Here is a 27,680-nt window from a genome sequence, read left to right as displayed (position 1 = left end):
GAGGACATATTCTTTTCCAGCCGTTGCTAATTGAATATGACACATTGGCCTCCCAGGTTTGTTTTTTTTCTTTTTCCTGTTGTTCGCTTTTTGAGTTAGCTAACACTGAAAATAATTTGTGCAGGTTGTTTTGCGAGCTTCTTAGCCAAAAGATGACTCGCCAATATATTAGCAAGTGCATAAATAAACTCATTTGCGTAAGCAACCTGAAGTCATGGAAATGAGAAAGTGAGCTACGGTACTTTGGAATAATGCTATATATTGGAGAAATTAAAGAAGCAGGTCTTTCAGCCAAATATTGGTGCCCTCCTTGCTGCTGAACTAAACTCTTGCTGCTTTGTCTTCAGAAAGATCCCACAACCCCATGCTATTAAAATCAAGCGTACACTACCTTATAGAGTCCATGGCTGCATCCAGAATAGGTGCTTTCCATGGTGTAGCTCCTTAGCACTCCCATTTCCCTCCAAACCACCACTCGGGCTGTGGAGTCACGCGACTTCTCCAGCAAGAAGCTGCAGCTACTCATCAGAAATGCAGGAGCCACTTTATCCAAGATCTTTGGCAGAGTCTGCAACATATCAAATAATTGCACCGTTACATAAATGTGGCACAGTGCTTAGAATGCAGCATGGCAGGAAAACGCTGCCCACAGCCAGGAGATCGATCCTGACCAGCTCAAGGTTGACTCAGCCTTCCATCCTTCTGTGGTTGGTAAAATGAAGGCAGAGCTCATTGGGGGCAATATCTTGACGTTGCAAACTGCTTAGAGAGAGCTGTAAAGCAGTATGAAGCTGTATATAAGTCTAAGTGCTATTGCTATTAGATTTTATTTTATTCTTTATTTTGACAGCGGCTTCTTATTTTTCCCCTTTAAAAAAAAAATCTTGGGTTGATTTTTAAATGGAACTAGGAATAGCTAGCCAACTTTGCTGGACTTGGAGAGGACTTTTTTTTTTTTGCTTTCAAATTTTGAACCACCCATCTTCCTCAGAGAGAGACTCTGGGTGGTGACTTTCCTAGCACTTGTATGAGGAAACACAAAGAGATCTCAGATTTGTAGGGCAGACTGAGAAATTGGGGGGAGGGGAGGGATAGAGTTAAACTGAGTTCTAGGGGAATGTGTTCATTTTTAAGCCATCCTAAGTGACACACACCTGCTGATGAAAGTAAGCAGTGAATTGCAAGAGTGCAAATTCACACCTTATTTCAAGATAGAGTAGTGGTGGGATTCAGCCAATTCGCACCACTTTGTCAGAACTGGTAGCTAATTTTTTTGTTGCCCAGGCCCAGAATGGACTTCCGGAAGTGGCATTCACACAGAAAACCGATTGTTCACATATTTGAGTTCCACCACTGAGGCAGAGCCATGGATTAGCCTTAGGTGAAGCTTTGTCCTGTAGCCCTAGTCCTTGATGGACTAATAAGAATTTATTTATTTGGTTTATTTATATTCCCACCTTTCTATTCAATTGAATATCGAACATTTGAGATTACAGAATTAGAGAGAGAAAGAGATAATACCTTGGTACATCTATAGACTGTCATGGTTCTGATAGATGAGACCAGTAAAAGAGAATTCCAAGGCAAAAATGTGCTATCAATAATATAGCAATTCAGATAATTATAAGAATTCACTTGTGTGCATTGAATGACGTGCATGAAATAAGAAAATGGAAGTGAAAGCTAGGAGACAAAGATCTCTTGAATATCAGAATGAAAAGCTGGGAATGTTTTGTTTTTGTTTAATTAGAAAGATGTCAGGCAGATACCAAATTTGTCTTTTTAATAACACAAACAATATGAAATAGCACTCATCAACACCATCAAAATCTGGATGGGCAGCAAATTAAAAACAAATAAAAGGCAATACATTATGCATAATAGATTGATGGAATGCCATGCCACATTTGGATGATATTATATCAGGCTGCAGAGTATCAAATTTTTATCCATCGTATAAAAAGATAAGCACTGATAGAAAAAGCTCAAAGGGAAAACATGAAACAGTCTACAATCCAATAGGTAGGCAAAAGCTAATCTGTGATACAAGACTGAACCTAGAACTTGGAGATCAAATATAAAACCTCTGCAGTCAGGTTGTAACAGATCATAAATATGAGCCAGTTGCCAGGCGTCCGAATTTTGTTCACGTGACTATGGGGATGCTGCAATGGTCGTAAATGTGAAAAAATGTCATAATTCACTTTTTTCAGTGCCATTGTAATTATTTTTTTTTCGGAGGGAATTCAGATTTATTTATTATTTTTTTTTAATTGAAAAGTTTTAAAGTACAATTTTCCTTTAAAAAATCCCCCCTTCCCCCTCCCTCCTCCCCCCCTACCTCCACCCTCCCCTCCCCCCTCCCCCCCGACTTCCCAGAGCTAAATACAAGGTATATATATAAAAAGCAATCATAAACAATCATATGCTAACAACTATAAACTCTAAAATCCAACACTCTCTAGCTTATATAGGATAAGACAAGCCTTAATAATATCAAATATATGTAAAAAGAAGCTAAAATAAGAAAAGAAAAGAGAGAAAAAAAAAAAGAAAAAAATACGAAAGAAGACTCATTCAAATGCTACATAAAACTTCTTAACCCTATACTTGATCTGGATAAACTCAATCCATTTTCTCCATTCCATAATATAGCGTTCTTGCGAGTGATCTTTCAAATAGGCCGAAATCTTCGCCATCTCGGCCAGGTCGGAAACCTTTAAAGTCCACTCTTCTATGGTCGACAGTTCCTCTTTCTTCCAATATTGGCCTATCAAAAGTCTTGCTGCCGTAATTAAGTTCAACATCAACTTAGTGTCCACAACTGTAGCGTCAGCAATTATTCCCAACAAAAAAAGTTGCGGACAAAACTTTATCCTCTGTTTAAAAATCTTCTGCATATTCCACCAGACTTTTATCCAAAAAGCCTTAACCTTCTTACATGTCCACCATATGTGAAAATATGTTGCATCTTCATCTCCGCACCTCCAACATTTAGGCTGATAATTCGGATACATACTTGCAAGCTTTTTAGGATCTAAATGCCATCTATAAAACATTTTGTAAAAGTTCTCCCTTAGATTTTGAGCTTGAGTAAATTTTACGTTCCTCACCCAAATCTTTTCCCAAGTGTCCATTGTGATAACTTCCTGGATGTTTTGGGCCCATTTTATCATACAATCCTTAACAAGCTCTGTTTCTGAGTCAATCTCTATCAATGCAAGATATATCCGTTTGATATGTGCTGGTCCCTGATTTCTAATTTGCTTTATCAAATTTTCATCAGTCATTGTAAATCCATTTTTCGATTGATGTCTATCAGAATAAAAAGTATAATCCTTCTCCTGCAAATGTCTCTCACGCCAAATATCTCGCAATTCCAGGTCATCCTTCATTTCAAAAAAAGATTTAGGCAGTCTAGCATGGCCTGGAATGCGCTTGAAAACTCCAGCCTTGTCCAGCTGTACATCCAAAACACCATTCCAGTCCCCCATAAAAATAAAAGATTTATAATCCAACTGGGTAAGCTTTGTATGTAGTAAACTAAAAAAGTCAGCTTGTTGTTGATTAGGTGCATATAATCCAACTAACAGCGTCTTTTTACCTTCTAACAGCAGCTCAATCATAACATATCTTCCATGCTTGTCTGCTTCGACTAAGTCTGCTGTTAAGGCACTTTTAACATAAACAACCACTCCATTTTTCTTGTTCTCTGCAGAAGCAACAAATTGCGTACCCAACCTCGAGTTCGATAAATACTTTTGATCCAAAACTCTAATATGCGTTTCTTGCAAACATATAACATCTATCTTAAATTGCTTTAAATATTGAAAAACTTTCTTCCTCTTCTGTGGTGAATTTAGTCCATTAACATTCCAGGTTAAGAATTTAGTTGCCATGCATATCCTCCCAAAGCTCTTGGAGCACAGCTTTGATAGGACTATCTTCTTTAGGCCGTGCTCCTCCCACTGCTTGGCTATGAGTACGTTGTGAAGATTCTGAAGACTTTTGCTGGTCTTGTTCTTTTATTTTCTTTGCTCGTTTTAAAGCAGCACGCGTTACCCTTTGCTCTCTAGGATCGTCCAAGGAAGTTATAGCTTGATCTTCTCCAGCACCATTATCCTCTGTTTCATCCTCTTGATGTTCTCCTTCTCCAGATCCCTTTGCAGCTTCCAGAAGTGTTAATGGGGTTGCTTTTAAAACATTATTGTAAAAATCACGCGCTTGCTTCACAGTAATCAGCCGATACCTTTTACCTTCATGCATCACCATCAGCCCTTCTGGAATCTCCCATCTGAACCTTATATCTCGTTGCTTGAGCTCTTGCACAAGAAATGTAAAGTCCTTCCTTCTCCTTAAAATCTTTGGAGGGATTTCTTTTAAAACCAAAACTTCTTGATCAGCAATCACAACTTTAGCATCATAGGCAGCTTGTATAACTTCATCTCTGATTTCTCTTTTTGCAAAGTAAACCACCACGTCTCTAGGCAACATTCTCTGTCTGGCAATCCATGAATTCACACGGAACACTTTATCCATAGCTGCTCTTATTTCAGATGCTGGCTGGTTCAATACCACTTCGAGAGCCTCAGAAACCAGCTGCTTTAAATCTTCCTTAATATTCTCCTTTAAACCTCTGATTCTAACAGCAAACTGCATCTGGTAATATTGGGCAAGGCTTAACTCCCTTTCCATTTTGTCTCTTAAATTTTCATTCTCCCGTACTTTTACTTCTAATATTGCATTCTTTTGGGTCAAATCATCCACTTTTTCATCTAAATCCTCCACACATTCCGCCACTTTATGCACTGAAGACAAAATGTCTACCTTCATCACGCTGCACTTCTGTTCCATCCTCTCTTCTATTTTCTCCTCCAGTTTCTCCAATTTCTCCTCCATCTGTGCAAATTTATCACCCATTGATTGGTTAATTGATTCCAGAATTACCTGGGCATGTTTATCCAGCGCATCTCGTAAATCCTTCGGTGTCAATACATCAGGAGGATGCAGCGCCTGTAACGATGATTGTTGCACCGGAGAAGATCCACCGCTCCGAAGAGTTTTAGGGGGAGGTTTAGTCGCCATCTTTAACTTTCAATTGTGACGCACTTCACTTAAAGTTTAAAAAGTCCACCAAGCTCGAGAGTAAAATAAAATAATCCTCTTCACCTTTTCCTCTTGTACCGCTCTGCCTGCTCCCTTTAATCCATAGTCCTTTCTTCAGGCAGGGGTGGCCGCAGACGCCTGGCTCTGCTCCAAGAAATCCGGAGCAGACGCCTGGCTCTGCTCCAAGAAATCCGGAGCAGAGACGCCGGCCAGCTGGGAGCAACCCAGGCTTCAGGGGAGTTCAATCCTTCAGCCGCCCAAGCTCCAAGCTCAGGCGGCCCCGGAGAACTCAACCCCTACCTGGGGCCTCACCCCCTCCTCTTCTCCCGAGGAGGGGGCTTCAAAATCGCCCGAACAGCTGATCGGCGCTGTTTCGGGCGAAAAAAAACTCAGCTGAGCCGCGGGCAGCCCGGGAAGGCTGTCTCCGTCGCCGCGGAGCCACCGGAAGAGTGCCATTGTAATTTTGAACAGTCACTAAATGAACAGTTGTAAGTCGAGGACTACCTGTACTCTTAGAGCTTTCAAGTACAATTTATCAATTTGTCAAAGTATTTTTTTTCTTTTTAACCCACTTTTATTTTTTTTCAAGCTCTAGTTCATCTGGTTGCTAATAATGCTTTTAATGTGGTAAAGATGGGAGATGCCCGTGACAAAATGGCTGGCAACCAGTTAGATAAATCCATTTGGAGAATATATACCTTTTATTTTACCTAAGTAAAAAAAAAATACGACTGATTCCTGTAATTGAAGATATAGCTGTTCACTGATAAACTCTGTTTCATGTCAGCTTTCATAAGAATGTTGTGATTCAGGGTCAGCCTGTGGGTTCGGCAGCTGGGTCGGACGATTCAGAGGAGGAGGAGGAGGAGGAGGAGGAGGGGTTTGGAGAGTCTGCAGAGGACAGTTCTGAGGCTTCGCAGAGCTCTCAGCCAGGCCCCTCCCATCTGGTTACTACGCAGACCCAGCTGTGTGAGCCTGACAGCGTGGATGAAGATGACCCACAGCTGGCCCTGTTCAAGGACGCCCGACGCAGGAGGCAGTCAATCAGGAGTAAACAGAGGAAGGCAATGGGGCACCTCGGAAGGAGGCAGAGAGAAGCCACGCCTTGAACTGTTTAAAAGGGGAATGTGTGGGAGGGCTGGTTTGCTGAAGGCAACCGTTTGAATAGCTCCTGTTTTAGTGGTTCATGTTTTGTTTTGCTCAGTTTACTCTGTTTTGGATCTGTTTTGTGTAAATAAATTTGGCGGGCTTACTTCCAGCCTTTTGCCTTTTGTAAAGGAGTTGTCCCTGCCTTTTCTGCAGGGCCGGTAGTAGGCTGGAACAGAACAAAGAAAGCCAGGAAGTTTCATAGAATTTTCTGCCAACTTTTTTGATCAGTGTGGAGAAGAAGAAAAAAAGTTTTGGCAGCTTCTGATTTGGAAAATCATGGGTAGACCAAAAAGCAATGCTTGATATCCACCTCCTTCATGTTGCCTCAAACAAACATGAGTTTGTTACTGTCAAAGGTCCAAATTATATTAGGGAAATTGGCCTCAGCACAAGCAGATAGAAAATTGTCAGACAAATAAACCAAATTAGCAAATCTTTGGGAGGGAATTCCACGGGGGCAAGTCAATGTCACACCGATGGGCTTATTTATCCTTTTTTCCGGATTGCCCTCTAAGAGATGTTTATTGGGAAAGCAATAAGAACGGAAATGTATCCTCCAGCTAAGTCTGCAATGTTATCTTCGGCATCATCCGAAATTATTTCACTTGTGCTTTCCCCCATTCAGTCTTATGAAACAGAGAATTCGCTTTTTTGAAAACAAAGAAGTTTTCATGTGCGGAGGAGCACGATGCCTTTGTACTTACTGAGCGATAAGGAGGTTAAAAAGCTGCCTTTCCAATTTTTCATTGTACAGTTCTTCCTTTGGCAGTCTTCATTTTACAGGCATTCTCTCAAGGGAAGATATCAGGGGAGAATGTTTACCCTGGACCTTTTCAGATCAGAAAGGATGAGCAGCGACAATATTTTCAGTGAAGCATTATCTTCTACTTCCAGGAGGAAAGCAAACTCAGAAAAACATTGACCAAAGAAATCAGAAAGATACATCTTCTGTAGGGAATGGAAGCTTGGAAAAAAATAAAGTAAGACTTTTGGAAAGTGTTCCTAACTTAGTCAAAGCACAGGCATCATTAGGGAGTCCTGAAAAGAAATGGCAGCAACTTTTTGAAACCCCCCCCCCCCACATCACTGACTTTGAACATAGACCCATGTATACACAGAGCACAAAAATGGCATGAGGTCTCCTGAGATGTTAGTGACCTCATCCAATGTTACTTTGAGAAAGTGTAGAGAAGGGAAAACAATGTTTTCCCAACTAAAAATGTGACAGTAATGCTACCGATCTGTTTATGCACTTGGCCATCAATCAATTAAGGGTTATAACCCACTCTTCAGAAATCAAAAGATGTTCAATAATGGGTGAATTTATTTTTTTCTCATCTTTTAAGACAAAATAAAAGTTGCCTTGCTTTGGTGCCATTAGCAGCAGCTAAATCTCCAGAAATCAGCAAGATCCTCTTTTTTTTTTTTTTCCAGGAGGAAGCTGAGCTGATACGGATAACAGAAGACATCAAGAAATAAAATTAGTGGGTGACAAATTCTGGTTGTGGCTTGACTGCTTTAAATTCTTGGGGTATCTCTCTTTGAAGAGTTTTAGATTTACTGGGAAACTCTAGAAGATGCAGAATGTTCTGATATATGGTGCTGGGTTTTAGCACTGGCAGTGTAACTTACTATTCAGTTACAATGGGATATCTAAGGATGTTTCATATGCTTGTATCTCTATCTTTAACACTGCGTTAGGTTATGGACTGTTATACTATAAGTTATGTTTTCACAACATGTCTATGGAGATTTCAGTTATCCAGATCATGGTTGTCCCAAAGATGCTTATTCAAAAGACAACTGGACTTTGTTTTTCCTTGAAGACATTTCGCTTCTCATCCAAGAAACTTCTTCAGTTCTGACTGAATGGTGGAGGATGGAAGGACTCATATTGTATTTATATGGTTGCAACAACACAGTCTTTTCAGCAGTTCCAAGAAGGTTTCACACCAATTTGCATTATTCAGGTGACCCTGAGGGCATAGATAAACCCCCCAAGTGGATTCAACAACTCTCAGAGAGAGTTCTAACAATCAGATGGCTGCAAGGAATATAAAGCCTTCCATCCTCCACCATTCAGTCAAAACTGAAGAAGCTTCTTGGATGAGAAGCGAAACATCTTCAAGGAAAAATAAAGTCCAGTTGCCTTATGAAAAAGCACCTTTTGGACTTTTCACAACATGTTAAACCAAACACAATTCAATAGCAATTCCCAAAATCCAAACAAACCTACATATCATTCCTTGGTAAAAAAGCCATGCATCCTATTTTAGTCTTGCCCAATCCATCTTAAACAATAAGAAACTATACGTAGATAGCTGAGTTGACTTCAGCTCCTTAACGAAATAAAAAATCTCTTTCCAATCAACCTTTTATGTTAATTAAAGAACAATTCTGGTAGGTAAATGGTAGGTAGGCATGTATAGCACTCATTTGTAAACATTAGCAAATACCAATTTAATATTCTATTTGTTCTAACCCTATTTCTTGAATCTAAAGCTAATGAATTTCTCCCATTTATTTTCTCATTAATTGTCTTTTAATTGTACATTTTCAAAAATAAAAGACCCATTTACAATATTGTGCTAAGATGTTGGAAAGTCAGGGTGTGGTCTCTCTCTCTCTCTCTCTCCCCTAATACAACCAACCACAGAATTCCTTTTTGTCTCGCTAAAGCCCAGCTAGAATTTCTCAGGACAAATCTTGACCCCTCCAAGAAAAATGATGATTTTTTTTCTGATTTCCCCCCCCCCCCCATCATGCTGGAGAAAGAACATATCTCTCAAAGGATTTCCATCCAATAAATCTCTTAATTGTCATTATTCTGCAAGTTGATGAGATGACATCCTGATGGTTTTCAGCAATTTTTACTTGCCCCATTTCAGGAGTTTTGAGAACGAAAAGATGGGGGTAGGAAGGGAGTAAGCTTGTTGAAAAGGGAGGAAGGAGTAGAATATTGAGGTGTCAAACCTGCTCTGCAAGCTTGAACAGAATGTTTCTCTCCTCTAACCAACAGCAGACTGATGTTGAAAGCCTTCCATGCTCCATTATCTGAGAATCTTCAATAGAAGATACCAACAATAGTACCCAAGTTCTCCTATGAGCAAGCTGCATGTCCAAATCCTGAGATTTACGGGTAGACCTCAACTTACAACAGTTCACTTAGTGACCATTCAAAGTTACAACAGCACTAAAAAAGCAATATATGGCCATTTTTCACACTTAGAACCATTGCAGCATCCCCACGGTGACGTGATCAAAATTCAGACACTTGGCAACTGACTCAAGTTTATGACGGTTGCACTGTCCCAGGGTCACGTGGACCCCTTTTGTGACCTTCTGACAGGTAAAGTCAAGTGAAGGCAGATTCAATTAATAGCTGTGTGACTAACTTAACAACTGCAGTTAATTTATTTAACAACTGTGGGAAGAAAGGGCATAAAACAGGGCAAAACTCACTTAACAAATGTTTCACTTAGCAACAGAAATTTTGGACTACCTCTACCTAATGAGGAGGAGGAATTTATCCAAAGAATTAAGAACTATTAACTTTTCAGAAAATGTAATGTAATTGAGAATGGCCTTGGGAGGAAGAATGACAGACTGGAGAACTCTAATGCAGAAGTATCTCAGTCTACCAAAGTACAGGGAGATGTAGGGTGGAAAGCATTTCAGAAGAGACCGTCCCTACTTTTTCAGAGACTACAAGGAAAAGAAGAGAGAAATCCTTTCAGATTTGCAAGATTCTGTTACTCTAACCTCAAACTTAAAGATGCAGCTAGAATTCACTGCTGGGCTTCTCATCTTGAATACTTTGAAGGGCTAACAAAAATCCTGTTCTGTGTTTCAGGTTCGAAGATTTGGAACTTTGTTTGTTCTTGCCTGTATGTCAATTGATCAGAGATAATAATATTTGCCATCTATCTCCATTTAGAGAATCCTACATTGCCCATTATTGTGGGCAAAGGGATGTGCAGTGTCATTTATACCAGGGGTCCTCAACCTTGGCAACTTTAAAACTTGTGGACTTCAATTCCCCGAATTCCTCAGCCAGCAAGGAATTATGGGAGTTGAAGTCCACAAGTCTTAAAGTTGCCAAGGTTGAGGATCCCTGATTTATACAATGGTGTGGAACATAGTTCTTGGATTCAAAAATAGGAATCTTCTGGAGGCTGTGGAATCACAATTTTGGCATCCTTTATGATGCTCCTTGTAGCTTCAATGCACATATCCCAACAGTATCAGAAGGGTCACATTCTTCCCCATCCCTGTGTAAGAATATAGGCTGCATAACTGACTACCAACAAGAGCAGTTTGCTTTGAGGTCTTTAGCTGTTGATTCAAAAATTCCTGAAGGGAACATTCATTCTTTGAATGAAATTACCAGCATTCTTCCTTTCCCTCAAATTCAACAGAAACCCAACATTCAACCTGGACCATAAACAGGAATAGTCAGTGCTGCTCTTTCAGGACCCTACCAGTGGATTAAAAGGTAAAGATAAAGGTTCGCCCGCACATGCGTGCTAGTCGTTTCTGACTCTAGGGGCCGGTGCTCATCTCCGTTTGAAAGCCGAAGAGCCAGCGCTTGTCTGAGGACGTCTCCGTGGTCATGTGGCCAGCATGACTAGATGCCAAAGGTGCACAGAACACTGTTACCTTCCCACCGTAGTGGTCCCTATTTTTCTACTTGCATTTTTACGTGCTTTCGAACTGCTAGGTTGGCAGAAGCTGGGATGAGTAACAGGTGCTCACTCTGTTACGCGGCACTTGGGATTCGACCTGCCAAACTGCCGACCTTCTGATCAACAAGCTCAGCATCCTAACCCACTGAGCCACCGCGTCCCTATACCAGTGGATTAGACTACAACAAAGAATAAGAAACAATGAGAGTGGATGACGTATTCTCTCCTATATATATTACTAGAGTCTGGAGCCATCCAGTGGAATGAATTGATCAACTCCTTGTAAAAGTCAGCAGATAAAAGGTTAACATTCATACTTGGCATAAAAAATAGACAGAACTCCCTGTGTCAAAATGTACTAAATGGCCAGAACCTGCTAAAAGAGATTCTGCAGACAACCATACTAATCACATTTAAATAAATACTTCAATAAGGTATATAATATCTATGAAAAAAATTAACACATAAAATAAGATGCATTGTGCATTAAGGATATGTAGACCAAAAGAATTCTCTGATAAATGACATCATTAGTTAAAAGGGTAATAAGGAGAAGATTCCTCAGAACTGTAGAATACTCTACTATATGAAAAAATAGCCTTATGGGTACTGAATATCTTTTCTATGAGTTGTTTTATTGGGTTTTTTTATTGAACTAATTAAAAATGTTTCTTCCTAACAAATGTTTGGGCAGAAAAATTAAATGCAGATCTTTCAAAAGTTTTAATCATTCAAGCACATATATCTCCCCTACTGGATCCTTCTCTCCTTCCTTCCTTCCTTCCTTCCTTCCTTCCTTCCTTCCTTCCTTCCTTCCTTTCTTCCTTCCTTCCTTCCTTCCTTCCTCCCTCTTTTCTTTTTCTTTCTTTTTCTTTCTTTCTTTCTTTCTTTCTTTCTTTCTTTCTTTCTTTCTTTCTTTCTTTCTTTCTTTCTTTCCTTTCTTTCTTTCTTTCTTTCTTTTTCTTTCTTTCTTCTCTCTCTCTCTCTCTCTCTCTTTCTTTCTTTCTTTCTTTCTTCTTTTAATTATTATTATTAGCTTCTGGTTTTGCCTTAAGTTACTTTTCAATTTCATATTATTACTACCTTTTAGAGGGTTTTTTGCTTTGCTTGGTTTTGCAGAAACAATAAAATTGGGAGAAACAGGGATTTAAATTTTTACTGAAGAGGAATATGACAGCTATGTGCTAGGACAGAAACAAACCTTCTAAAAAGGTCATTTCCCAGTGCTGAGCTAGACATATCTAGACATATAACCTTAGCCAATGAGGCTCCACTTGTCTTCTTTACCACATAACTTACAGAGAGAAATATGCAATCCATATTTTCCTGGTACAATTGACAAGGAAATCCCTTGAATTCTGAGAACTGTTACCTGAAAAATAGTATTAATGCATCAGTGTCCTAACCTATTTATAGATTTGCAGTGCCCTTGCCTCTCTTTTTCTGAGTTGCTCTAAGGGACTGAGGTAACTATCAGTCTTCAGTTTTCCTGACAAACAGGTCATAAAATAAAATAAAACCTTTCTACAAACAGTCCAATGGCTGAGTAGCACTTTCAACTTGAGTCTCCACAGCTTAATATTTGACCATTTCTGCTTTTTCAGGGCAGGTGGTGTATCAGACTGAGCTGAGAAATTGGGAGTTGCAATAACATCCTCAGTTCTCAAGAGAAGTGCATTTGTTCAGGATCCATCATTCTAGTCAGTTACGCAACCTAACGGATGCAATAGGCAAACTCAGCTCAAGCAGTCTTTCTATCCAACCCAAATGTGATTTTCCTTTTCTTGCCTTTTCCAAACCAACACCCATTTTCTGATGACTGAGTCCAGTCACTATTATTTGGTTCGTATTCACCTTATTTATTACTTTTGCCTTTTTAGGTTAAAACATTTCTTTCACCCCTTTAAATGTCTCCTCAGGAAATTTCAAGGCACCTGGGATGATCACACCACAGCCACACCAGAAGCAGTTAGAAGGTTAGCTTCCTTAGATATTGAATTATAACATCTATCCCATTTGCAATTCTATAACTCCATATTATGGTGATTTTATCATGTATGGTTTTATCTTAATATTTTATCTCCTGCATTGTATTGTCCTCATGTCTATCTATCCTTCTATCCATCCATCCATCCATCCATCCATCCATCCACCTACCTACCTACCTATCTTATCTATCTACAGTATCTATCTATCTATCTATCTATCATCTATCTATCTATCTATCTATCTATCTATCTATCTATCTATCTATCTATCTATCTATCTATCTATCTATCTATCTATCTATCTATCTTAATGACCTGGCAGATAAGATATGTTTACTGGCTGGATACCCTTCCTGATGCCTATGTGGAATTCACAGCAGACAATTATTCATTCTGTTCAAAGAGAGAAATATCTGCTACCTAGAATGGAACTCACAGCCTCCTGATTGTGAGGTAAGAGCTCCACCTCTAGGCTACCATACCGCTCATCCATCTATTAGCTTTTTAAACTAAATTTGTGTATCAGTGATTGCATGACCTCGGTAGATGCCATACACTAAATAAAACTCCTTTAAAAGGTCATCAGACCTTAAAAAAATGTATATTTGCCAATTAATTGTCCAGAGTAGTACTTAGTTGGATTTTAATGTAAGAAAGGGAATAAGTAAGGGAATAACTTTCATTGGGGGAGGGGGTCGAGACAACAAATGCAAAGGATAAGAAAAGCATGATCATAACCAGAAAACAGAAATATTTCTGCATTCTACAAATCTGGATTCCTTTAAATCTTTTTCCTACTGTTCTGCAGGTCCTGCTGCTGCACATCATCTGTTTTTTTTTTCTTTTTCCAAATGGAATTAAAAGTTGAAAGATTAAGCCAGAGATGATCAAGACAATTTAATTTGGAATATCTAGGCAGATGAAGAGGCTGTAAGAAGTAAGCCTTACCCGATAGCCAACATCTTCAGTAACCTTGGAGGTGTCTATGGTACACCCAGCCTGCCAGAGAGTCTCCTTTATGCTGCATCCATACAGAAAGACGTTCTTTCTCTGAGAATGTCCATGGTAATCACAAAAGACCTGGGGATGGAAAAAGAAGAGGAAACCAACTAAATGCTGAAGTCTCATAGGACTGGGTTGAGTAGTTGCTAAGAAAATGCTGTATTAGAGTAAAAAGAAGTTAATGTTTTGAGATATCTGAGCATCACCTCTAGGCAAATATATATGGAATCAAAAAGAACCAGTATTGAGGGGACTGGCAAAGTATCATGAATGGGATTTAAGATTTAGTCACCTGTCACTTTATGCAAAACAGTTGATTCCTAATAAGAGTCAGGGACTGCACTTCACTTCCTTGGCTTAAATTTATCAAGTTTTTATAGAGTATTATCTTGCCTTCCATATCCTGAAGAATGATGGCACTGAGGGTAGGCTGAGGAGCCATCAATGGGTGTGGTGGTTAGGGGTCTAGAATAAGGAGAACCCACTTTCATCAATATTCAGATGTACAAGACAAGAGGTGGTTTTGATTTTCAGCCTAGCCTCCATCAAGGGTGTTGTGATGGCTCACTGATTAAGATGGTGGGCTTGTTGGCTAGAAAACCAACTGCCTGGCTTTGAGACCCAAGCATTGTGCAATGGGGCAAGCTCCCACCTTTGTGTAGCTTCTGCCCACCTAGCAGTTTGAAAGTATGCAAATGAGAGTAGATAAATAGGTAGCACTTCAATGGGGAGGAAACAGCCCTCCGCAACATCATGCTGGCCACATGACTGCAGAATTGTCTTCAGACAGTGCTGGCTCAATGGCCTTGAAATGGAAATGATAGATAGGTAGGTAGGTAGGTAGGTAGGTAGGTAGGTAGGTAGGTAGGTAGATAGATAGATAGATAGATAGATAGATAGATAGATAGATAGATAGATAGATGATAGATAAACTTTTATTGTCTTTTTTTTCCTGTAGGCACAATGGCACACATTAAAAATGAAATTTATTTGCTTCCTCTCAAAGTGTACACATACATAGCACACATTTAAAACATGCTATATACAACATATGCATAAACCTAAAAAAGTTAAAGGTTCCCCCGCACATGTGTGCTAGTTGTTTCCAACTCTAGGGGCCGGTGCTCATCTCCGTTTCAAAGCCAAAGAGCCAGCACTTGTCCGAGGACGTCTCCGTGGTCATGTGGCCGGCATGACTAGACGCCAAAGGCGCACGGAACGCTGTTACCCTCCCACCGTAGTGGTCCCTATTTTTCTACCTGCATTTTTACATGCTTTCGAACTGCTAGGTTGGCAGAAGCTGGGACGAGTAACAGGCGCTCACTCTGCTACGCGGCACTCAGGATTCAACCCGCCAAACTGCTGACCATCTGATTGACAAGCTCAGCATCCTAACCCACTGAGCCACCATGTCCCACAATGTATAGACCTACACCCTTACATATAGGTAACATATAAATATTAATCACTGTCCATCTTGAAATGAGCCCTACTGTCTATAACTGGCAATGACTAGCAGAGTAAAATCCACACAGGGACTCCTTTCCTTTCCTCCATCATGGGTATTTGGAGAAATTATTAGAGAAGGGGAATACACTGCATGCCCCCTTGAGTTCTGTAAGCAAAGCTTACCTAACCAAAGAAGTAATGAGAGTGCCCAATTGTAAGTTGTAACAGTGACATTGTATGTTTCCATAATTGTTCTTTGCACAACACAATATAAGCATTTGGGTTACAAATGATGCTCTGTTGCTTCTAGGTAAGGCAACTTAGGCAGTTTTTAAATATGGTATGGAAGTGCATTGCACTGCTTTATTCACAGATCCAAAAAAACAACAGAATTACCCTGATAACAGTGGGCTTACCTCAACTACAGATCCATATTAACTTTATGCTCTCAAGTATCCCACTCGCATTCTCATTTACCATTCACAGATTCCTTAGGAAAATGAAGCCTTTCTTCGCCCAGATTAAAGCTAGAGTACCCACATATGTTTTAAAGACCAGTTCTTTAAATAACATACTGAGCAATAACATGCTTTTTTGCTTCTAAACATCCCTTGATATCCATCGTATAAGAATCAAAACCTGTAGTTTGCAAAGCAATTAAATACCTCTTGCGTTTCTCTATATTCATAGCATACAACATGCCAATTTGAAGCGTTGCACAGGCCAGCAATTATGTGAAAACATTCTTGTACGCTGTTATTTCACTCTGTAAAATCTCAGTGTCACAAAGTAGAGAACGTGACTTACCTTCCCAGTTTAACTGTTGTGTTTCTCCCCTAGTCCTCTCCTAGTGTAATCCATTTGCCTAGCTTCTGCTATTACAGGGGTAGATGATAGTCACATCTTTTGCCTACACCAAATTTTATAAGCCTTTATAAGAAGTTATTGACTCTCATCACAGTGGAAAACTGGGGTTTATTCACACAGGGGGCTAATATTAACCCCAGCTTTTGAAGAACAATCCATTGTCCAGTTTTGCTGAGATAAGAAGTCAATACCCATCAGGCATACATAACTTCCAATCTCTTCCCTCCAGGATTAGTAATATCTGATACAAACACAGATTAGGTGTCTTTAAACCTACATCCCCAGAAGGAAAGGGAAATACTATGTAAAGAAATCAGAAGTGTAACTAACCTCTAATTCCCTATCATTGCTTTACTTGATCCTAGAACTTGCTTGCTACGTTTTCCAGGTAGCAAAGGGAAAGAAACTAATATGTTCTTTGACAATCTACTGTATCTTACTGTACAGCTTCAAATGATATCTGAAATAAATCTGAAATAAACTATCCCTCAAAATACATGCTTCTGCAAATTTTGTAATATTAACAATATTAATATATTGGCATATATTGCTGGGGCGCTATGGCTCAGTGGGTTAGGACGCTGAGCCTGTCGATCAGAAGGTCAGCAGTTTGGCACGTCAAATCCCGAGTGTTGCGTAACAGAGTGAGCGCCTGCTACTCGTCCCAGCTTCTGCCAACCTAGCAGTTCGAAAGCACGTAAAAATGCAAGTAGAAAAATAGGGACCACTCCGGTGGGAAGGTAACAGCATTCCGTGTGCCTTTGGCATCTAGTCATGCCGGCCACATCACCACGGAGACGTCCTCGGACAAGCGCTGGCTCTTTGGCTTTGAAACGGAGATGAGCACCGGCCCCTAGAGTCGGAAACAACTAGCACGCATGTGCGGGGGAACCTTTACCTTTACCTTATATTGGCAAAGTATAACATGGTTAGTATATTAAAAAAAAACAAGCAAGCAAACCAGACAACAACAAGACCTAGCAATGGCTAAGAGCAGGAAAAAGACCAAGGGACTAATTCTGGTTGCACAACACCAAGCCTTAAGAAAAAATGCATACAAAAACAGAAGTGAGAACACAGCAACAGACAGCAAATGTTGCCTCTGCAAAGAAGCTGAAGAAACAGCGAGTCACCTAGTTAGCTGCTGCAAGATCACACCGACTGACTACAAATGACAGCATGACAAAGTAGCAACTTCAATGGTGCATTGGAAGATGTGCAAGAAATACCACTTGCCTACAAGCAAGAACAGGCAAGACCACAAACTATGTAAAGTTTTAGAAAATGAAGGAGCTAAAAAGCACCGGCCATATAATCAGTCAATTGCAAAAGGCAGTTTTACCTGAAACTGCTAACATCTTCCAACAATACCTTTAATATCATCAGACAACAACATCTTTCAGTCCCAGACCCTTGGAAACAACTCGATAGGTGGATAAAAATGCCAAAGTAAGTCTAAACATCAGGCTGATCGTGCAAAGGATCATAGCAATAATAATACTAAACAAAAATACTGCTAAGCTTGTAAGCCGCCCTGAGTCTTCGGAGAAGGGCGGGATATAAATGGAATTAAAATAAATAAAATAAATAAAAAATGCACTATCTCTCCGTCTATCTATCTATCTATCTATCTATCTATCTATCTATCTATCTATCTATCCACACAGTGCTTTTTTTGTAAAAGAAAAAGGTGCCGGAACTATAAGAAAACATGTAATATTCAGTCTGTGTCAAAACAAAAATCACCAATCAATAAATGCTGTATCTTCAAAAATAAAGAGAAGAAAACTAAAACAGAGAGATCTGAGCATCTCCCAGTACCAGCAGTATTTGACAGAATGATTAGTGCAGTACAGAATAATTAACTATTTAGTAAAACCACAGTGATGCACAAATCACTTCACAAATATCCAATGTGACGTGGTGTGTGATCTGCATCTAAATAATTTTAATAGAAAAGTAGGGCTGAGTCTGTGTTTTCCCACCCAAACTATGAAGCTGAGAGGTTGAGTATCATTTATCTGATAACTTACACTGTACTTACACTGACATATCAACTTAGACAGTAATTACGTACAGCATCACATTGTTATTGTGAATTCTAGATAATCACATCACAAGGAACAGGATCACGCACTAAAAAGGCTATTTCAAAAGGGATCCCAAGACATACATGTCTATACGCTTCCCAAATTCGAACAATTCAATGTCACTATTTGAAACAGAGGGGAGCGCGATGGCTCAGTGGTTAAAAATGCTGAACTTGTCAGATGGAGAGCCTAGTGCCATGCAACTGGGTGAGCTCCTGTTCCTTGACCCAGCTCCTGCCCAACGATCAGTTTGAAAGCATACAAGTGTGAGTAGATTAATAGGTACCACTTCGGTGGGAAGGTAAGAGTGTTCTGTTTGGCATATAGCCATGCTGGCCACATGAGCATGGCAATTGTCTCTGGATAGCACTGACTTCCTCAGCTAAAAAACGGAGATGAGCACTATGCCCTAGAATTGGACACGTCTGACAAGGAAACTTTTACCTTTTTATTTGAAACAGATTCAATCCCCCTCTCAATATGACTGGCAGGCCATTCTCCTATGAGTGCCATGTGTCCCAACTAAAACCTCAAGATCCTCCAAATCAGTTTATAGCATATCCAATTATTACTCAAGCACTGCTGGAGTTGAAGCACAGCCTTAAATCTCTGTCTTGAATTGGGAACATTTTTTTTCTACCTACTATACTACAGAGCAAGCCTTTTTTTCCATGGATCCAATAATGTCAGTAGTTTAAAAGTTCATCTTATCTCATGTATTATGTTCATTTATTGATTAAATGGATCTAACAAACAGGCAGTTAGGTTAGCAAAACTGACAACCTGTCCACTTTTTCAGGAGTTACAGATTCAAACTTGCCCCAGCTACCAACACAATGTTATGCTTCTATCACCTTGGTAGACATAATTATACTAACAACAACAACAACAACAACAACAACAACAACAACAACAACAATAATAATAATAATAATAATAATAATAATAATAATAATAATAATAATAATAATAATAATAATAATGTTGGAAGGGACCTTGGAGGTCTTCTAGTCCAACCTGCTCTCAGGCAGGAAACCCTATAACATTTCAGGCAAATGGTTGTCCAATCTCTTCTTAAAAACTTCCAGTGTTGGAGAATTCACAGCTTCTGGAGGCAGGTTGTTCCACTAATTAATTGTTCTAACTGTCAGGAAATTCCTCCTTAGTTCTAGGTTGCTTCTCTCTTTGAATAGTTTTCATCCATTGCTTCTTGTCCTGCCCTCAGGTACTTTGGCGAAGACTCCCTCTTCTTTGTGGCAACCACTGAGATATTGGAACACTGCTATCACGTCACCCCTCATCCTTCTCTTCATTAAACTAGACATGCCTAATTCAAGCAACCATTCTTTATTTGTTTTAGCCTCCAGTCCCCTAATCATCTTTGATGTTCTTCTCTTTATTCTTTCTAGAGTCTCCACATCTTTTTTTTTACATCATGGTGAACAAAACTGGGTGCAGTATTCCAAGTGTGGCCTTACCAAGGTGTTGTAAAGTGGTATTAACACTTCACATGATCTTGATTCTATCCCTCTGTTAATGGAGCCTAGCACTATGTTGGCTTTTTTTGGCAGCTGCAGCACACGGCTGGCTCACATTTAACTTACCCAATCAGAGTCCAAAAAGTCAAGGAATTTTACCCACATATTAATCTATTTTCAGTTATACTTTGACAACCATAATTTTTTTTTTTAAAAAAAAGGGGGGTACAGGTTGTTTTTGGCTGCTCCTTCTCTGCATATTAAAAGGATCTCATAACTTCATTTTTGTACTTCACTGTTAATATTTACATTGGTGAACTTTATTTGGAAAGTTTGTAGCTTACTTCCAAAGCAAGGAGAAAGCAGAGCAGGAGAGAGAGGTTGAACACGTATTAAGTAAAATCAATGGACTCTTCAAAGACAAGGAAAATCCAGTTCTCCTATAGCTTGTCAAGTTCTGAAGGCTGAGAAAGAGTGAAACAGAAGGATCGATAGCCAAGTCTAAAGCAAAGTTTGCTGATAGCTTGCACTGGCTCCTGGGGAAAAAAACACACAAATCTCTAGGTCGTTCTGGATTCTAGGTAGCAAAGACTTTTTTTTTTTGGTATGGATGCTTGTTGAGCATTTGCTACTTTTCAGTTCCACTGAATATAGCTTTCAAGATTATGCTTATTCATGAGCATTCTTGGGCTAGCAGTTTATAGTATCGTACTCTGCAAATGGAGCCTGGTGTTCAGAAAACAAAATTTGTCTCTGGAAAATTAGGATACCGTTCAAACTCTCCACAAGAGAGGTAGGAATATCTTGCAACATCTTAATAAACGTTTCTAAGAAAAACAAGACACAGACTGATACAAGAACCTGGTTGCAGTTAGAAGCTGAAATTAGTTTTTTCCTCAGCGTTGTAATACGGTCCAGAACTTTAAAAGAAAAACATGGAGACAAAGTACAAAAAAAACACACACCACAAACAAACACAAAAGTGCCCGTTAAAAACCTTACATTAGAAAAATTGCTTATATTAGAAAAAGAGCAAACAGGATGTATTTTACTGTAGGCTAGAATTATAGCCATGGTTACTTATTATACTAACTACAGTTGCTCCAACAACCCTGAAACAAATCAAAGTCAGTCTTGTAGACAAAAAAAAGGGTTGGCCAATTCCTGCTTTGTTTTCCAGCATTTTTATCTGCTGTTTCTTGGCAGGTTGTCAGGAGTTTAGGGAGAATTAAAAATAAACAAACCAAGAATAAGCCAGGAAATTGCAAATCCCATGTCCTAATTAGCAAATCAGAAATAAGCCACAGCTGCAGTTAGTTATCCCCAAAGCCATGGTTTCAAATGATTATTTACTGCTTCAAAACAAAACATGGTTTATCTACTGGCAAGGTTACACATCACATCAAATTAAAGCTAAACAAAACCCATAATGATATAAAGCTAAATCTGGATTCAGCGGATAAACAGGGGTGTCTTCAGAGGGGGGGGGCAAGAAAACCAAGGCAGCCCCAAGGCCTGACTGAAACCCCACCTTTTTTTACATGTATATGGAACAGAGTGCAGTGTCCACTGCATGATCACAGCCGCCATCTTGGATGCCCCAAAGACAAAAGTAAAAAAAATGGCAATGACTCACCACTGGAACTCGGCCTTGGCTCTTGAGGTAATAAAGAAGACCCTTGCTGTGGTAAATGGTGGGGTGGTGCACAGGGTTGGGGTTCAACCACTGCCTGTTCAAGTCATCTCCACTCAAGGAACACCGCTGACTGGGGTCAAAGAAGAAGAAAAGCCTAAATAATAATAGAAAATCCTTACTACAAAAAACATCAGAGCCAAATCAGTTCTGGATTCTTCTCCTTCTATGCCTCCATTTTAGAAAGCAGCCGTGGAAGCCAAACCTCTAGAGCTGTTTATTTGAGAAAACGCATTCCTCACTGTATTCATTATCACTCTCTTTGTCAGCAAACCCCTGTGCAGATGGATTTAACAAAATTAGGAGCAATCTTATTTTACAATGAGAGATAGATAGGGAGCTCTTTTACTTAAAAGCGATTAATAGTAGGACCTAAGAGAAAGTACACAACGCATGCTGCTTTAAATAACTCATTGACGTTAACATAACTGGAGTGCGGCAATCAACAATATGCGTCCCCGGAAACAATGTGGACTCAGGCAAGACAAAACAAAGCAGAAATTTTTAAAAAGCATCAAACCTCAAGCCATCTATTAATAGATAATAAAATGGCATTGTTATGCAACATTTGCTTGTTAGTTTCAAACAATTAGAATGAGATGGAGAATGAAAGACTAGATTCCTTTTATAGAGGTTGAGGGTCATATAAATCACTGGAGGCTGAAGAAGAGCAAGAAAAATTGAAAAACAGAAATAAAGTTGCAAGAAAAAAGTACCATAGGCACTACTTAGAAGCCATGTATGATCACATGCCTGAGCAGGGGGTTGGACTAGATGACCTCCAAGGTCCCTCCTATTGTTGTTGTTGTTGTTGTTGTTGTTGTTGTTGTTGTTGTTGTTGTTGTTGTTGTTGTTATTATTATTATTATATTATTATTATTTTCCAGAAAGTGCTGGAAAATTTCCACCCTTTTAAAAGCTTTGATCTCACCATAAGCAGAGCAGGGTTTTTTTTAAAAAAAAAAGAAGACATTTGGGCCCTCCCACACATCTTAGAAATTACAGATAGTCCTTGACCTACAACAATTCATTTAGTGACCAGCACTGGAAAAAAGGGACTTATGACTGTTTTTCACACTTACGGCCGTTGCAGCATCCCCATAATCACGTGAACAAAATTCGGCTGCTTAGCAACTGACTCATACTGTATTTATGACGGTTGCCGAGTCCTAGGCTCATATGATCACATTTTGCCACCTTCTGACAAGCAAAATCAATGGGGAAGCCAGGTTCACTTAACAACTGTGTTACTAACTTAACATCTGCAGTGATTCACTTAATGATAGTGGCAAGCTGGTAAAATGGGGCAAAACTCACTTAACAAATGTCTCACTTAGCAACAGAAATTTTGGGCCCAATTGTGGTCGTGAATTGAGGGCTACCAGTAAATACAATCTCTGCTCCCACCCACCCATCTAAAGGTAAAGGTAAAGGTTCCCCCACTCATGCGTGCTAGTCGTATCCAACTCTAGGGACCGGTGCTCATCTCTGTTTCAAAGCCGAAGAGCCAGCGCTTGTCCGAGGACGTCTCCGTGGTCATGTGGCCGGCATGACTAGACGCCAAAGGTGCACGGAACGCTGTTACCTTCCCACCGGAGTGGTCCCTACTTTTCTACTTGCATTTTTACATGCTTTCGAACTGCTAGGTTGGCAGAAGCTGGGACGAGTAACAGGCGCTCACTCTGTTATGCGGCACTCGGGATTCAACCCGCCAAACTGCCGACCTTCTGATCGACAGGCTCAGTGTCCTAACCCACTGAGCCACCGCGTCACCAAATCTTAAATACAGTTGGGCAGTTTTTAGTTTTAAAATGGCCGGACTATTTGCTGGGTTGCAAGGCTGTTCACTCCAGCCACAGTAGACTCTTGAAAAAGCTGAACGTTCCCACTGAAATCACTCTCCAAGTCTCTTTATTGCTCTGTTACAAAGCCATCATCACTTCTACAATGCCAAAGGGATAAATGTTTAAAAGGAGCATTTAGAGTTTGGAGCTGGGACAAAATGTCAAGTTCCCTTTGGCAGACAGAAGTTTGTGAAGCCTCCCAGAGATGTGAAATGGCACGGGGAGGACTAAATATTGGAATTCAAGAATGGTGGCCATTACCAACAGCTGTTAGTAATTGGGAAGGTAGGGCCTTGTACTCCTTTTCCCCCATATCTCCCCTCTGAGTCCCAGAGTTATGAAATTCTGGTCTTTTGTTCCCCTCCCTCACTAATTCATCGCTGCATGTTTGCGTTCATTACTTATCTCCAGCTGCCAGCAACATCGAATTGTACCAAGTTAACAAAATAAAAACCTAACATCCCACCACAAAATAATCAATATTTCTTGGGCTACTACTGCCAAATGGAAGACCATTCCGGAAATTAGCAATTCAAGCTGACGATTTTTTAGCCGAGCCTTTCAGAATATTACTTCAAGGCTCAGAGATTGCTATTCATCAGGATAGCCTAATTATTATTCTCATAAAGAATATTTTCTACTTTTTAGCTGGGCACTATTTTGTTTGGATAGCAACTGAGTTTGGTGGGACAGGGTTTTTTTTTTAACTGCCGATGAGATTTCTTTGCAACCTGAAAGATCAATCCTTCAAGGTCGTATTCGCCCCTTTCATGCACTGCAGTTAGATAAGGTTTTTTTTTTAAAAAAAATCTCTTTGAAGCTACCAACAAAACCAGGTTGACTGGGCCAGTTGTTATCTATACAGCAAGGTGGCTCGATATATAAGGAATCACCTTACTAAATGTTCCAGATCTTATCCCTCTGGGAAGTGAAAGGAGCATGGGTTAGAATTCTGCAGATCTTTTCTGTAGTGGTAGACCATTAATTGTCAAGGTTCTGATTGATGATCCCAATGAAGTAATGTCAAGGTAATGATTTAATAGCTAAACAATTTATGTAATGATATAAGAAGATGTATTAATGTAATGTATTATAAGGTGGATGATGCAATGATAGAAATGACTCAGCAGGGTCTGTGTCTCTTTAAGAGCAAGCAGGGTCTGTATTCCTTTAAGAGCCTGAGCATAAAAGGGAGGGCTTTGCTGGAGTGTGTCTCTCTCTCTTCCGTTTTCCTGTGTGTTGGATCCTGCTGTATTAGCACATGTATGTATATTGTTCCTGATATTGTACATAGTGTATGATAAACCACCATTTAATATACACCACTGTTTACTGTGTTTACTCCTGTGTTATCTCAGCGCAATATGACTGTACATGCTCTGACAAGTAAGCACAGCTGAGACATTCCTATCTCTAAAGCAAAACTTTATTGAGTACAGCATATCGACACCGATGAATAGAAAGTCAGCTCTGGTCAAACTGGTGCCAGAACAGTAAATTAAAAATATAGAAACTTCTCTTTCCCCTGACAGTGCAAGTCACATTCCCCCATTAAACATCCGACAATTGTTATGACAGAAATCTTTTGTTAGCTTGTAAATAATCTGAAAGACCTCGATCAAAACTTCACAGCTCACAGCTGCAAATGCACATTCCATTCATCCTCCCCGGGTCTGTTGGCAAGCTAAGAAACAACCATGGCTGAAGCAGAATAAAGTTTCTTTGAAGCTTGACACTAATTGTATGATTTGTTTGTATTCAGCACACAGAGTTTTGGGGATAGGAACAAAACAGATACTGCTTGACTTACAATCATTTGTTTAGTGGCCATTCAAAGCACGGGAAAAAGGGACTTAAGACCGCTTTTCACACTTACAACCGTTGCAACATCCCAACGGTCACATGATCAAAATTTGGATGCAACTGGCTCATGTTTATGATGGTTGCAGTGTGCCGGGATCACCTTTGGCAAACTTCCAACAAGCAAAAATCAGTGGGGAAGACAGATTCACTTAGTAGCCATATGACTAACTCAACAACTGCAGTGATTCACTTAACACCTGTGGGAAAAAGATCATAAAATGGGGCAAAACTCAGTTAGCAATTGTCTTGATTAGCAGCAGACATTTTGGACTCAATTGTGGTCATAGGTTGAGGACTGCCTGTATATTAATACTGTACAGACAAGTTGGAAATCTAGTTTTGGTCAACACATTAAAAAAAGGTGTTGAGACTTTGGAAAGAGTGCAGAGAAGAGCAGCTAAGATGATTAAAGACCTAGAGACTAAAACATATGTAGAATGGTTGCAGGAATTGGGTATGGCCAGTCTAGAGAAAAGAAGGACTAGGGGGGGGGGCATGATAGTAGAGTTCCAGTATTTAAGGGACTGTCACGAGGAAGAGAGGTCATACCGTTCACCAGAGCACCAGAGGGAAGGACCAGAAACAATGGATGGAAACTGATCAAAGAGAGAAGCAACCTGGAATTAAGAAGAAACCTCCTAACAGTGAGAACAATTAACCAGTGGAACAGCTTGCCTTCAGAAGTTGTGGGTGCTTCATCACTAGAGGTTTTGAAGAAGAGACTGGACAGGCACTTGTCTGAAATAGTATAGGGTCTCCTGCTTGAGCAAAGGGTTGGACTAGAAGATCTCCAAGGTCCCTTCCAGCCCTATTCTGCATTAAAGTATTATTGAAGTATCAAAATAAAAATAGCATACTCATGCTATTATTAATTTTGTAAATGGAAGGATCAGCCATTTTAATAGATGTGGTTTCCCTTACTCTATTCTTGGGTTGTTTTTGAAAAGGCAGGATTCCTGTTATCATTTGCAACTGACTATTCTGATTATTAGCTCTCCAAGGTGATTTACTGAGCCCTTTGCAAGCCCATCCAGTCACAAGCTATGATAGCGACCTGTAGCTTAGATTGCTTTTATAAAATGAATTAGGCAAATGAATAGGGCATTTCCATTTCAAAGTTAAGTGCTCTGGAGTTTATTTAATTTATTTTTGTTTACTGGATTTTCAAGCCATCAGACTCTGGGCAGCTTATTAATGTTTAAAAGAATATTTAAACTGGGGGGAAAAATTAGACAAAACCCCATCAATAATATCCCCCAAACAATTCAATTGGATCCCACTGATTCAGTGGTAGAACAGAACTCATGAATGAAATTGGGGCTCTTATCAAATAAAGTAGATGCTGTGTTCACCCATGTTAGGGTTAAGGTTAATCCAGTTGCCCAGGTTCATATAACACACTGAGTCATAAACTAATCAACCACATGTTAGCCCTGATTCTGCAATCTTGACCCATGTGGTTTGTTTAAAGTTCAGTATATGGTCTGAAGTCAGAAAATTGAGGTGAGTAATTGTACCAAGTTTACCAACCCAATTTTCTGAATCTGCATAATGTACTGAAGTGTAAACAAACCACATATAATTCTTTCATGCAAACACAGCTTCAGGGTTTAGATCAGGGTTCTTCAAACTTGGCCCTTTTATGACTTGTGGACTTCAACTCCCAGAATTCCTCAGCCAGGCATGCTGGGAACTGATTAATGGTGGTTGAATAGAACAATGAGATGGATAGCTAGATAGCTAATAACTCAAACTGAGTTATGAAATTTTGGCTCATACTTCCTGTATAATCCAGCTTTCCCCTACAGTAGCTCCGCAATCCTTAGCAACACAACCGCCCCACATTTGCTACCTGATATGCTTTAACTGCAGCATCCCATGATTGAACTTGCGTAACAGCTGAAAAATGATATAGTCTTGTGTGAAAAAGCCAGAAGGGAGTTTCATCTCCAGCTAATAAAACCCAAATCATTATCTGGTTTTGTAAAAGAGTAATGGTATTTGTACCAAGCACAAGTTACAGACTCTTTATAGATTGCTAGGAGTATTGAGGATTTTATCGCTCATTCTGCATCAAGCAATTTATTACACCCTTCACAGTTTGCTTTGTTGTTAGCATAATGCTTTAATTTAAAACTTTATTTTTAAAGAAAAGGAAAACGGGCTTGAGGATTTGTACAGTATCGCAAGCTTTATAACAGCTTTGTTCCTTTCTCCTGAATTGTCTTCTTGATCCTGTAATTTTAACTGTTTGGTCTCCCATCAATTTATTCTGCAGATCACAAAGCTTTTGCTGTTTCCTGAAAGTCTGCTACTGAGATATTAATTAATAAGTAGGAAAGGTACACAGCTAAATACCATATGAATAAGGCAACAACGACTACTTTTTTGTCAGGTATACATAATTCTGAAGTCAAAATAATGTTTTAGTAGTCTCTGTGTGATCATTTTTAAAATTCAAATGAA

The 27,680-nt window shown here is 39.6% G+C and overlaps 1 protein-coding gene across 1 annotated transcript in view; it reads right to left on the bottom strand.

Moving 5' to 3' along the window:
* Positions 1-27,680, bottom strand: part of AGBL1 (AGBL carboxypeptidase 1) — a gene marked incomplete at both ends in the record, with an annotated part of 353,471 nt that overhangs the window by 154,512 nt on the left and 171,279 nt on the right. The window contains 3 exons of the mRNA XM_081337616.1: positions 392-568; positions 13,877-14,008; positions 21,451-21,580. Coding sequence (XP_081193742.1) covers positions 392-568; positions 13,877-14,008; positions 21,451-21,580 — 439 coding nt within the window. The remainder of the gene's footprint in view (positions 1-391; positions 569-13,876; positions 14,009-21,450; positions 21,581-27,680) is intronic.

Source organism: Vipera berus (genome assembly GCF_964194415.1).
Source record: "Vipera berus genome assembly, chromosome: 12".
NCBI lineage: Eukaryota > Metazoa > Chordata > Lepidosauria > Squamata > Viperidae > Vipera > Vipera berus.
This window is presented reverse-complemented; position numbering and strand designations above follow the sequence as displayed.